The following is a 13,046-nucleotide window of genomic DNA, read 5'->3' on the forward strand; positions in this document are numbered from 1 at the left end:
GGAAAGGATAAGAATTTATCTAGATGTAGATAATTTTTATAGAAAAGCTTGGGTTGAGAAGCAGGGAGACGAAATAGTTTCTGTAAACTAGTTGTTTTGTTTGTGATGTTGGAGATGATTGGACTGAGAGTAGCAAACAGCATAGGTGACAAATGTTGGAGCTTGAAAACAAGGATCAATATTTGAAATTTCCCCTAAGAGAAATGAGAGAAAGTGGCAAGATTGTCAGTCAGCATGAAGGTTCATCATATTTGTCAGATTATGAAGCCAGTGGCATCTACATTGGGCTGAGTGCATAAACCCAGAAGGGAGAAGTTTGGATCAATGGCTTCATTGTATAGAGTCAGCAGATAAGGGAGCAAGGAAGATGTGGGAAATAATAGCTATTGAGGCCTCCATCGGGGAAAGATGGTAGCCAGGTGGGACTAAGAAATTAAGAGGGAAGGTAACACAACAGAAGCCTCAATGTGATCACAGAATAAGGAAACAGTGTAATGAGAAGGTAAAAGGGCATGAGCTTCTGCCCAGGAAATAGGAAGTACAGGCTAAGAGTTCAGAAGGGGACCAATTCTGAGGGGTGATAAGTTCCAGGGAATAGCCAATATGCAGGGGTAGTAAGAAGCGTAGTGATGGTAAAGAGTCAGCCAAGGAATGACATGGTGAAGGCTGTCATGGAATTGTGAGGCATAGATATAATGTGAGGTTTAGTATAATTAGAGCAGAAGAATGAGAGTAACTCCAGAATCTGACTTCATTTTGCAGATGGAGAAATGCACATCCAAATAGCTAAAATACCCATCTGTTGGTATGCAAGCCAGGACAAGAATTGAACTTCTTTGGTTCCCAGTTCATTACACACTTTAATACACCAAATATTTTAAAACATGGGTCTATGCATGATCAACAGGGCTACTGTGAGCCACCAAATTTATATGGGTTTGTGTGCTGTGATCATGCAAACAAGCATTGTGCTGGAGATCAGAATTAGGTTCATTTTTGTTGCAAGAGTCTTAACAGGTTTAGTCACTTCTGAACAATTAAACTCCTTACCATCATGGTATAGGAAGTGGAATAAGATGACTAGAATTCAGGTTTTCTTACTTTTTCCCTCCCTGAGTGTACCCTCTTCTCTACTGCCCAGGATGGGTGTGAGGATCAAAGTGGCATCTAGAAGGGCTTTGTGAGCCACCTTAAACCCTCATCTCTCTCCTCTACTCCATTCCACTCCTCCCTTCCTCCAGTTCTTTACGTCTGATATATTCTTTCCTTGGACAATACTCAATCCCTCTGCAGACAAAAAAGACAGGAGGCTTAGAGGTGTTAGACGCACAGACTAGAGTTCATTGTAAACACTGTAATGGATGGAAACCAATATTCTCTTGATTATATAAAGAGGAATGCTTATAATCAAGTCATCTTGCAAATGAGTTCACATTCTAATCATGATGCCTATCTTTTGGATTGATGGGGTTTGTGGTTTGCTTAAATGCCATTATCTGTGTCCGTCTAGATGGCAAGGAATCTGAGTGTGTTGGAAGTCCTTCTGATCATCTTCTTCCTAACTATACTCGCCTTAGATATCTTCTTGATGCTTTTGGTGTTGGGAAATCCTTCAGGTAAGGAAGATGCTTGTTGCTTTGGGGTTGGAAGGATTGGTAAAGAAAGTCCTCTCTGGTTGCCAAAGCCATCATTATATTTCTTCACTCTTCAGCATGGCACCACATTGCATTATTCAAAATCCACATCCACAACTAATTTAACTCAATTTTCAAAAGAGAAGTGTTCTTTTTCTATAGCAAATGCTTTAATGATAGTGATGTTCAGGATCTTCTGATGAAAGTCTCATTTGATGAAAATTTAACAAGATGCAAAATTAGGCTCATTGGATTTCTGTCCTTCAATCCAGTCATGAAGCCTTCAAAGAGAAAGAACAGTTGAGGTAACAGTGCCCAATCCCATTACATCACGGAAAAGGAAATTAAGTTACAGGCAACTTGAGGGCTGATTAACTTGGCCTAAATAGATCTATTATAATTAGCTTCCAGCCCATATGCTGATTGAAATAACTATTATTTCTTCATCAATACCTTTGAAACTATTCTTTCTCACACAGAAGCCTCAAACAGAATGCCCTCTCCTTCATGAACACATGATACTCTAAATAATAAAATAATAGTGTGTAATACAAAACCCTAGCCCTAATTAAAACAGAATTTGAGGTTTATTTTGCTTGATGAAGTTCACTTTTTTTTTTTTAATTCAACGTTTATTTATTTTTGGGACAGAGAGAGACAGAGCATGAACGGGGGAGGGGCAAAGAGAGAGGGAGACACAGAATCGGAAACAGGCTCCAGGCTCTGAGCCATCAGCCCAGAGCCCGACGCGGGGCTCGAACTCCCGGACCGCGAGATCGTGACCTGGCTGAAGTCGGACGCTTAACCGACTGCACCACCCAGGCGCCCCTGAAGTTCACTTTCTAAATGTAGGTTAGGCGTGCATTGAAAAGAAATTGTGCTGAGAGCAGAGCCTACCTACTCAATCTCTTTTCACCACTGTCCACAGTAAACATTAGGGCACTTTCTAGGAACAGTTATGTCTTTGAAAGAAGATTTGAAAACCATGGATATAAACTGTTTTTAGCCTATTACTACCTTTTCCCTAGAAAACTTTTTTTGAGTATCAAGTCCCATGATATTACTATCCAATATACATGAATAAGTAGTTTCTCTTAGTTAAAATAAAACTACATCTGCACACCTGCATTTTTACCCTAAATCACACTCTAATTCATGCAGAATAGTTTCACTTTTAATTGTTGTATATGCTGGGCTTCTCTCGAGATGCTTTTTGAAGATATGTTTACATGAATTGAAAAGGAGGGTTTTTAATTTAATTTTTTTTGTTGTGGTAAGAACACTTACCATGAGGTCTACTCTCTTAATAGATTCTTAAGTGTACGATACAGTATTGTTATTGCATAATGTTGTACATCAGATCTGTAGAACTTATTCATCTTGCCTAACTGAAACTTTATACATGTTGATTAAGAACACCCCATTTCCTCCTCCCCCCAGGCCCTGGCACCCATCATTCTATTCTTTGCTTCTGTGAATTTGACGATTTTATATACCTCCTATAAATGGAATCATACAGCGTCTGTCCTTCTGTAACTGGCTTATTTCACTTAGCACAATGTCCTCCAGATTCATCCATGTTGTTGAAAATAACCAGATTTCCTTCTTTATTTTATGTCTGAATAATATTCTGATACACACACACACACACACACACACACACACACACACACACCACATTTTATTTATCCATTCATTGGTTGATGGACTCTTGGATTGTTTTCACATCTTGGTTATTGTGGATAGCACTGCAATAAACATGAGAATGCTAATATCTCTTTGATATTTTTATTTCCATTCTTTTGAATTATTCAATCATGCTGATAGCAGAAGTTGGATTGCTGGATCATATGGTGGTTCTATTTTTAATTTTTTGAGGACCCTCCATACTGTTTTCCTACAGTGGCTGCACCAGTTTGCATTCCCACCATTAGCATACAGGCGTTTCCTATTGCTCCCATTTTCATCAACACTTCTACCTTTTATTTTGTTTTTTAGATTTTATTGTTAAGTAATCTCTACATCCGAAATGGGGCTCAAATTTACAACTCTGAGATCAAGAGTCACATGCTCTACTGACTGAGCCAGCAAGATATCTCTTGTTTTCTTTATAATAGCCATCCTAAGATGTGAAGTGATATGTAATTGTGGTTTTGATTTAAACTTCCCTGATGATTAGTGACACTGAGCATCTTTTCTGTTTGCCATTTGTGTGTCTTTAGAGAAATGCTTATTCTAGTCATTAGCCCATTTTTTAATCAAGTTATTGTTTTTCATTTTGGTTTTACTGTTGTGTTGTAGGAGTTCCTTATGCATTTTAGAATTTTGCCCATTTTCAGATAGAAGGTTTGCCAATATTTTCTCCCATTTCTTATGTTAACTTTTCATTCTGTTGATAGGTTCCTTTGGTATCCAGAAGCTTTTTAGTTTCATGTAGTCCCTCTTGTCCATTTTGGCTTTTGTTGCCTATGCTTTTGAGATCATATCCATAAAATCATTGCCAAGACCAATCTCATGAAGTGTTTCTCATATGTTTTCTTTTAGGAGTTTTACAGTTTCAAGGGTCTTACTTTTAAGTCTTCAATCCAATTTTAAAATAAATTTTTATTTAAATATATATATATATACAACTGTAGAGCCATAAAGGTAGGAGAGTTGTTTTGAGGTCTTTTTTGAATAGAAACAAAGGCACTAAAGGGTACCTATTATGTCCACTGTTAACTCAAGACTCAAATGCAATTCTGGGCTTTGACTGGCTCATGGAGCCTACTGAACCAGGTCCTACTTCTGATGTTACATTGATGGGTGGGGGAGAGGGGCTCACAAATGTGATAAAGGCTAAAGGAAGAATAACCAACGTTGAGTGGGGATCTTTGTTCAAATGGAGATTATAATATCTTCCTGGTTTACCTCATAGATGGCTAAAAGTAAGTGGGAAAAAAAGCAAAAACAAACAAACAAACAAAAACAAATGTGTGAGACAACAGATAGCCACATGTAAAAAAATACTCCTGAATCCCTACCTGACATCACATATGAAAATTAACTTAAAATGGATCAAAATTTGAAACGTAAGAGCCAAGCATATAAAATTCTAAGAAGAAAACAGTTATGAATATTTTGATGTTGAGTTAGACAGCAGTGTCTTAGATATGACACCTAAGACATAACAACCAAAGAAAAGATGGGTAAATTTTACTTAAAAAAAAAAAACAATTTGTGCTTCAAAAGACACCATCAAGGAAGTGAAAAGACAGCCCACTGGATGGGAAACATATTTGCAAATAACATATCTGATTCTTGTATCCAGATGTATAAAGAAATCTTACAATTCAAAACTTAAAAGAAAAATAATCCAGTTTTTAAAATGAGTGTAGAATTTGGACAGACATTCTTCATAAAAGATCAACAAATGGCCAATATGTCATGAACAGATACTTGTTATCAGTTTTGGGAAAATGTAAGTCAAAATCACATACTCTTCACTCCCAGGAAAATGTCTATAATAACAAGTGTTGAGGATGTGGAGAAAGTGGAACCCTCACACACTGCTCGTGGGAAGGTAAAATTTTGGAATTTTAGTCCCTTTGGAAACAAGTTAGGCAGTTCCTCAAAAAGTTAAAAAGAAAGAGCTCAACCATATTACTTAGTAATTCCATTTCCAGATCTATACTATATCTATCTATCTATCTATAATTCAAAACATATGTTCACACAAAAACCTGTATGCAAATGTTCATTGCAGAATTCTATGTCATAGTCAAAAAGTAAAAAACAGCACAAATGTACATCAACTTTGGAACAGATTTTTTAAAGTGTTATATCCGTACAATGGTTATGATTCAGCCATAAAAAAAAAGAAGACTGAATTATTGTTATGTGTTGCAACATAGATAAGCCTTGAGAACATTATGCCAAGTGAAAAAAACAGACACTAATGACCACATACTTTATGGTTCCATTTATATGAAATGTTCAGAATAGGCAAATCCATGGAGACAGAAAACAGATTAGTGTTTGCCAGAGACTGGGAGAAGAGAGGATGGGAAGTGACCATGAATGGGTATGTGATTTCTTTTTGGATGAAAATGTTCTGGAATTAAATAGTGGTGATTGGCAACACAACTTGGTAAAAAACTGAAAGCAGTTGAATTGTACAGTTTAAAAGGGTGAATTTTATGGCATGTGAATTATATCCAATAACAAGCAACCAAACAAAAAGCAAATGTGTTTAACACTTGTAGGCACAGATAGATACCAACTACTAGTGATCATTGACTAGAGAATTTGGCTGACAAGTCTGTAACTTTGCCTGCAGCCTTTCTGAAATTGTGATTACACTACAAACTTTCAACTTTTCCTTTAATTCCTATGCAGGTCGTTCATTTGTTCCAGAGTGCCCAGATATCCCCGAATCAGAGAGGATAGACTGTGTTCCTGGGCATGTGGTGACAGAGGTCAGAGAAATATGCTCTCTGCTATTGTTCTACTGGAATCTATCTATCTATCTATCTATCTATCTATCTATCTATCTATCTATCAGTTAAAATGACTTTATTTCTATAAGAATTTCATTGATAGTAGAACAGTTTGTTCTGTCAATAGCTGGCTGGCATGGTTATTTTTGCTAAAGCATTACTATTCACATGTTGATTAGCTTGTTAAGTGTTCTTGCCTGTTTGAGGTGATCAGAAAAAGCCCTTTATAAATGTATATAAATCTGTGGACACTAAAAGGACAGACAGTGATCTTTGAACACATATGTTTTCCTTCTGAACTCCTATCATTCTATTGTATTTCCTCATCTCTAAGTTTTGCATTATATTATTTCTATTCCCATTTTCATAATTTCCCCTATGTGTTATTTTTTTTTCAAATTTATACTTAAATTCTAGTTAATTAACACACAGTGCAATATTGGTTTCTGGAGTGGTATTCAGTGATTCATCACTTACATACAACACCCAGTGCTCATCATAACAAGTGTCCTCCTTAATACCCATCACTCATCTAGCCAATCACCCACCCACCTCTCTCCATCAACCCTCAGTTTGTTCTCTCTCTTTAAGTTAGGTCTCTCATGGTTTTTTTCCCACTCTCTCTCCCCCGATATGTTCATTTGTTTTGTTTCTTACATTCCATATGAGTGAAATCATGTGGTGTTTGTCTTTCTCTGACTGACTTATTTCACTTAGCATAATACTCACTAGCTCCATCCACATTGCAAATGGCAAGTTTTCATTCTTTTTGATGGTTGAGTAATATTCCATTGTGTATATCCACCACATCTTCTTTATCCATTCATCAGTCTGTGGACATTTGGGCTCTCTCCTTAGCTTGGCTCTTGTTGATAATGATGCTATAAACATCGAGGTGCATCTACTCCTTCGAATCTGTATTTTTGTATCCTTTGGGTAAATACCTAGTAGTGCAATTGCTGGATTGGAGGGTAGTTTTATTTTTAACCTTTTGAGGTACGGCCATACTGTTCTCCAGACTGGCTGTACCAGTTTGCATTTCCACCAACAGTGCAAGAGGGTTCCCCTGTCTCTGCATTGTTGCCAACACCTGCTGTTTGTGTTGTTAATTTTAGCCATTCTGACAGGTGTGAGGTGGTATCTCATTGTGGTTTTGGTTTGTGTTTCCCTGTTGATGAGTGATGGAGAGCATCTTTTCATGTGTCTACTAGCCATCTGGATGTCTTCTTTGAAAAGTGTCTATTCATGTCTTTTGCCCATTTCTTCACTGGATTATTTGTTTTTTGGGTGTTTAGTTTGATAAGTTCTTGATACATTTTGGATAATAACCCTTTATCCAATATGTCATTTGCAAATGTCTTCTCCCATTCCGTAGGACACCTTTTAATTTTACTGATTGTTTCCTTCATTATGCAGAAGCTTTTTATTTTGATGATGTCCCAATAGTTCATGTTTGCTTTTTGTTTTCCTTGCCTTCGGTGATGTGTCTAGTAAGAAGTTGCTACGGCCAAGGTCCAAGAAGTTGCTGCCTCTGTTCTCCTCTAGGATTTTGATAGTTTCCTATCTCACATTTAGGTCTTTTATCCATTTTGAATTTATTTTTGTGTGTGGTGTAAGAAAGTGGTCCAGTTTTATTCTTCTGCATGTCACCATCCAGTTTTCCAACACCACTTGTTGAAGAGACTATCTTGTTCTCATTGGTTTTATTTAAAAGAAATAAGTATGTCAAGTGGGAAGAGGATGGTGGTAAAGTGGATTGTGGGCCTATGATTTATTTGGAGTTATTTCTTTCTTGCCTTATTTGGATAAACAGCAATACTGTGGAAGTGGGGAAAGGAGGATAGGGTAAAGCGAAGAGGAGGAGGAACTAAGAGAGTGTTGGTTCATGGGGTCTAAACTCCAGAATAGAGGGGGAGTTCCCAGTGTTGCTAAATGTGTCATAAGTGTGACTCCAAGGATAGCCATGGGAAGAGTAAATGTTTGTGGGCTAGACTATGTGTTCCTTGTGAATAGAGACCATCAAGCACATACGGATGATTGATTCACTTGTAGAACTCAAGTGACTTGTTATAACAAAAGCCCTCTAAAATCATGTATTGGCAACAAATCGCCCAAATGAACAGGTGCTAAAAACATAGATTTTTTTTTATGTTTATGAGTAGCTAACACAAGAATATCAGCTATTTGAACACTGCTTGGTTGTGACTTATGACTTTATCATAAAGGTTGTATATATGTAGATTTTATTCCTTTCCCTCATATTCTACATTCTATATCCCGTAATATCCTATTGGGATATTAATTAGGACTGCATTGAGTTTTGAGTTATATTTAGGCATTTTTTTTAATGTTTATTTATTTTTGAGAGAGAATGAGACATAGTACAAGTGGGGAAGGGGCAGAGACAGAGAGGGAGACACAGAATCCAAAGCAGGCTCCAGGCTCTGAGCTGTCAGCACAGAGCCTGATGCAGGGCTCCAGCTCACCAACTGCAAGATCATGACCTGACCCAAAGTCAGACACTCAACTGACTGAGCCACCCAGTGACACCTATCCCTTTTTTAAAATGTATTTAGGCAATACTGATATCTCAATAATTTTGAATCTTCCCATTCTGAAAACATAGGAAATCTCTCCATTTCAACTCTTTTTTATATATGTATATTTCTTAGTTGGGTTTTATGTTTCCCTTAATATGCATTTTGTTACAGGGATACCTAGGTAGCTCAGTAGGTTGAGCATCTGACTCTTGATTTTGGCTCAGGTCATGATCTCACGGTTTGTGAGATGGAACCCTGCATGGAGGCTGTGCTGTCAGTAAAGAGTCTGCTTGGGATTCTCTCTCTCCCTCTCTCTCTGCCCCTCTCCCACTCATTCTCTCTCTCTCTCTCTCTCAAAATAAATAAATGTTTTTAAATATATATGCATTTTATTACATATGCATTATGAGGATTTTCCCCTAAACCTTTCATATGCTTAGTTTCTATTATATATGCAATCCATTAAATTTTCTACCTAGAGCTTCTTTTATTACTAAGATTATTTTACACTTATTACATTTATTTTATTTTATATTTACGTGTTTATGTTTTATTATATCAGAATATATTAATTAAATAATTGGCCAACTGAAATTTCCTATTTTTAGATGGTTTCTATAGTTCTTCTTCTTGAGTTATTAAGTATATATTTGTATCCTAGTTCATCAAATATGTACATGTTTATCTTTCAGTGATATTGCAAAATAGTTTTTCGAAGAATTTGTACCAATTTACAGTCCCTGTAGCAGTAGGTAATAGCAGTTACTCTGTATCCTAACGTACTCTTGGTGTTCTCTCCTTTTTCTTTGTTTTTCTTAATGTAATTTTAACTTAAAAATTTTAATATTGAAATATAGTTGGCACTATGATATGTATGTGATTCTACATTTCTACACATTACACAATGATGAGTATAGGCACCATCTGTTACTATACCATGTTATTACAATACTGTTGACTCTGTTCCCTCTGCTTTGTATCTCCCTCATGACTAATGAAGTTATACACCTTTTCATATACTTACTGGCTACATGGACAATCATATTTGTGATGTGTCTTTTCAACTTTTTCAACCAGTTTTTTCTGTTGGACTGTTCATATTTTTCTTGTTGCTTTGTAATCATTTATATATTCTGAGTGTAAATCTTTTATCAGATATATACATTGTAAGTATCTTTTCTTACTCTGTTGTTTGACTTTTAACCGAATGGTGACTTTTGATGAAAAGTAGTTCTTAGCTTTAATAAAATCCATGTTACCAAGTTTTAATATGCATTTTGTATTCTATTTAAAAATTATTGCCTACTTCAAGGTTAGGAAAATATATTCCTATGTATTCCTCTAAAAGCATTGTTTCATTTATCAAATTTGGATTTTTAATCAATCTAGAATTGGTTCTTGTGTATGCTATCAGGTAGGAGTCCAGAACATTTTTTTTTTCTTGAATCTTTAATAGATCCATCACCACTTATTGAAATAACCATCTTTACCCCTCTGCATTGTAGTGGCCCCCACACTGTAAATTATGTGTCTTTACAAGTGAGGATCTATTTCTGGAATATCTATTTTGTTCCATTGTTAGTTTGTTCTTTTGCCAATACCACACTCCCTTTATTAGTATAGCTTTTAACAGGTCTTGATATGTGATTGTATCGGTCTTCCAAATTGCCTTTATTTTTCTTCAAGATTGCCTAGCTTATTCTTCACCCTTTAGATTTCTAAATACATTTTAGAATCAGTTCAGTCCATTGGTTTTCTTACAAAATCTGCCAGAAATTTTATTCTGTTCACATAAAATGTACAGATTAATTCTGGAAGAATTGTCATACTTTATAAGAGTGAATATTCTAATCTATGATCATGATATATTTTTTCATTTTTTGAGATTTTTAATTTTGAAGTTTTTGGTATAGACGTCCAAAAATTTTTTCCAAGTATTTTCTAACTATATGACATTTGATATTATTTAAATATTTTTAAACTTTAATTTTCCATTTAGCTGTTGTTGGCACATTGACTTAAAAATGATTTTTTGAATACTAATCTTGTAACCAGAAATCTTCTTAAATTTTTTTATTATCCTAGTGTGTTTATAAACACTTTTTAATTTTTCTTAGATAATAATGATACCTGCAACTAATAACCATTAACACTTTTTCCCCAAAATGCATTTCTTATTCTCCTTGTCTAGTAACACTAAGGATCCTTTTTCCTTCTCACTTTTCAATATAGTTTGAAATATTTTATCTAAAAGGCAATATGCAACTACAATAAGTTTCAGAGAATGGAACTTTCTGGGGAGTGATTTTAACTAAACATAAGAAATAACTTTGTGATAAAATATTAACCATGAAGGTGAAATTTCTGATTTTGGAAGAAGTTAGCAACACATCATTCATGGAACTTAAGCATCTTTCAGAGGCACTGCTGAAAGAATCCTTATATTAAATGGAAGTTGGATTACATAATTTCCAAGTTGATTCTCAAGTGTTATTAGTCAATAATTTGAGTGGAAAATAGCATAAAAGTCTATTTGGAAGATAACTGGTGAATACTCTTTGGGAAAGTTTGGTGTTAGGAGAAGAAAAGAGAAAGGGAAGCTTGTCATGAGTCAACCACTGTAGACCAGGGAAGAGTTTATGAAGGTCTGTATTACTGTTCGTGGTGGCAGTGGAAATGGAAAAGAAGGAGATGTATCTATGTCAAAGATTTGACCTTTGGTACCTGCAATACTGGGAATGGCTTAAAATTGAAGTAGAGATGTTATGGTAGATGGCATTCAAAAATACTGTATTTACCTGAAGGTATTGGATTTCTTATCTTATTGCTTTTTATACAGGTCTATAGATTCTGGAACAGTTTATGGCAGTGAAACTGACCTTTTGGACTTTACCAACCTCAGTTTCAGAGGTAGCAGAGGCACTGAATGTCTACCTCGGACTTAGGAGTATCAGTTATCTGGAGGTTATCCAGAACTCACAAACTCTCCACTGATCCCCCTCCAGCTTATGTTGATGTTGTTATCTGGAGAGGATGGGGCAGGAATATCGACTGTATATATGGAGAATTAGTAGGCACATTTAAGAATATTTTATGGTTATGATGTGATTGCTTTGTTTATAATAGACATGAAACATTGATTTAAGCTGTATTCATGGCATGGTTTTTCATAGCAATTACATCAGACGTTAGCATCTGAGATACCTTTTCCAAACAAATAGTGTTGTGACATTATTTTGTTTTTCTTTATCACAAAATTTATACTGGGATACATTTCTTTAATAAGAAAGATGGAGACATTATAGTTACGTACAGAGTAAAGAGGGAAAGTCATTCCTTATTCATAATGTTCTCTCTACCTCCAGAGACACTTCCCAGAATCAAGTCAATAACGTGGTGTGTATCCTTCTCTTGATCTTTCTATGCTTTTGCATATATTTATGATTATATTTGCATATAAAATTGATTATCAATACATAAGCAGTACTTTCTTTATGAATATATTTTTATATATTATGCTCATATATTAATATCTTTGTTTTGTTTTAACACAAATTATACTATATATATATATATATATATATATATATATATTCTTTTCTAATTTGCTCTCTAAGTTTGGTACCTACCCTGGTGTTGGTTTCTCTCATGTTTGGTGGTTCTCGACTGTCATTTTGTATTTAATTATCTATGACCACCTGCCCTATTTACCTTGGCTCACACTGAGTATTTGGGAGGGAAGGAAAGGACTGCCAGAGAGAATGTGGGTACTTGTCTCACGATAAGGGGGGCTGGCTTATTCACTGGTGTATTGCCATGGCTTCCAGCTCCTAGCATCTTTCCTAACTCCCTTAACCTATGAACAAATACTTCAGGATGCCCACCAATTAGCCAGAGCTTACCAATAGCTGTAAGGAATGTCAAATTGGGCAGCTAAGTGTTCATACTGGAGCTTCCCAATTAATCATCCAAAACTATGCCCCCAGTTCTCTTCTACTTCTCCACATTGACTTGGCTTAGATTAGCCAGTTTTTTTCTCCTCTTGTGTTTTAAGCTATGAATACGTTTTTCCCTAGAGTTGATGAAATCTACTTCCTGTGTCTCTGGTCAGCCATATTTCATTATAGCTGACTGTTTTGTAGTGGTTTTGCATTCTTTTCTTTTTTTTTGAAATGTTTATTTATTTTTGGGAGAGAAAGAGAGACAGAACATGAGGGGAGAGGGGCAGAGAGAGGGAGACACTGAATCTGAAGCGGGCTCCAGGTTCTGAGCTGTCAGCACAGAGCCTGATGCAGGCTCAAACTCACGAAGCCTGAGATCACCTGAGCTGAAGACGGATACTTAACCAGCTGAGCCACCCAGGTGCCCCTGCATTCTTTTCTTAATGATACTTC

General features: G+C 35.8%; 2 protein-coding genes across 3 annotated transcripts in view; both read left to right on the forward strand.

The window, feature by feature from the left end:
• The window catches only part of MGAM (maltase-glucoamylase), a 224,283-nt gene extending 215,421 nt beyond the window's left edge, over positions 1 to 8,862 (forward strand). For both annotated transcript variants that reach the window (XR_007146932.1, XR_007146931.1), the window contains 2 exons: positions 4,182 to 4,188; positions 8,852 to 8,862. The gene's annotated coding sequence lies outside the window, so the exon portion shown is untranslated. The remainder of the gene's footprint in view (positions 1 to 4,181; positions 4,189 to 8,851) is intronic.
• The window catches only part of LOC125154018 (probable maltase-glucoamylase 2), a 92,082-nt gene continuing 80,546 nt past the window's right edge, over positions 1,511 to 13,046 (forward strand). Inside the window, exons 1-2 of the mRNA XM_047837652.1 lie at positions 1,511 to 1,616; positions 6,012 to 6,091. Of these exons, the coding sequence (XP_047693608.1) occupies positions 1,511 to 1,616; positions 6,012 to 6,091 (186 nt within the window). The remainder of the gene's footprint in view (positions 1,617 to 6,011; positions 6,092 to 13,046) is intronic.

This window comes from Prionailurus viverrinus, chromosome A2, assembly GCF_022837055.1.
Source record: "Prionailurus viverrinus isolate Anna chromosome A2, UM_Priviv_1.0, whole genome shotgun sequence".
In the NCBI taxonomy this organism is placed as follows: domain Eukaryota; kingdom Metazoa; phylum Chordata; class Mammalia; order Carnivora; family Felidae; genus Prionailurus; species Prionailurus viverrinus.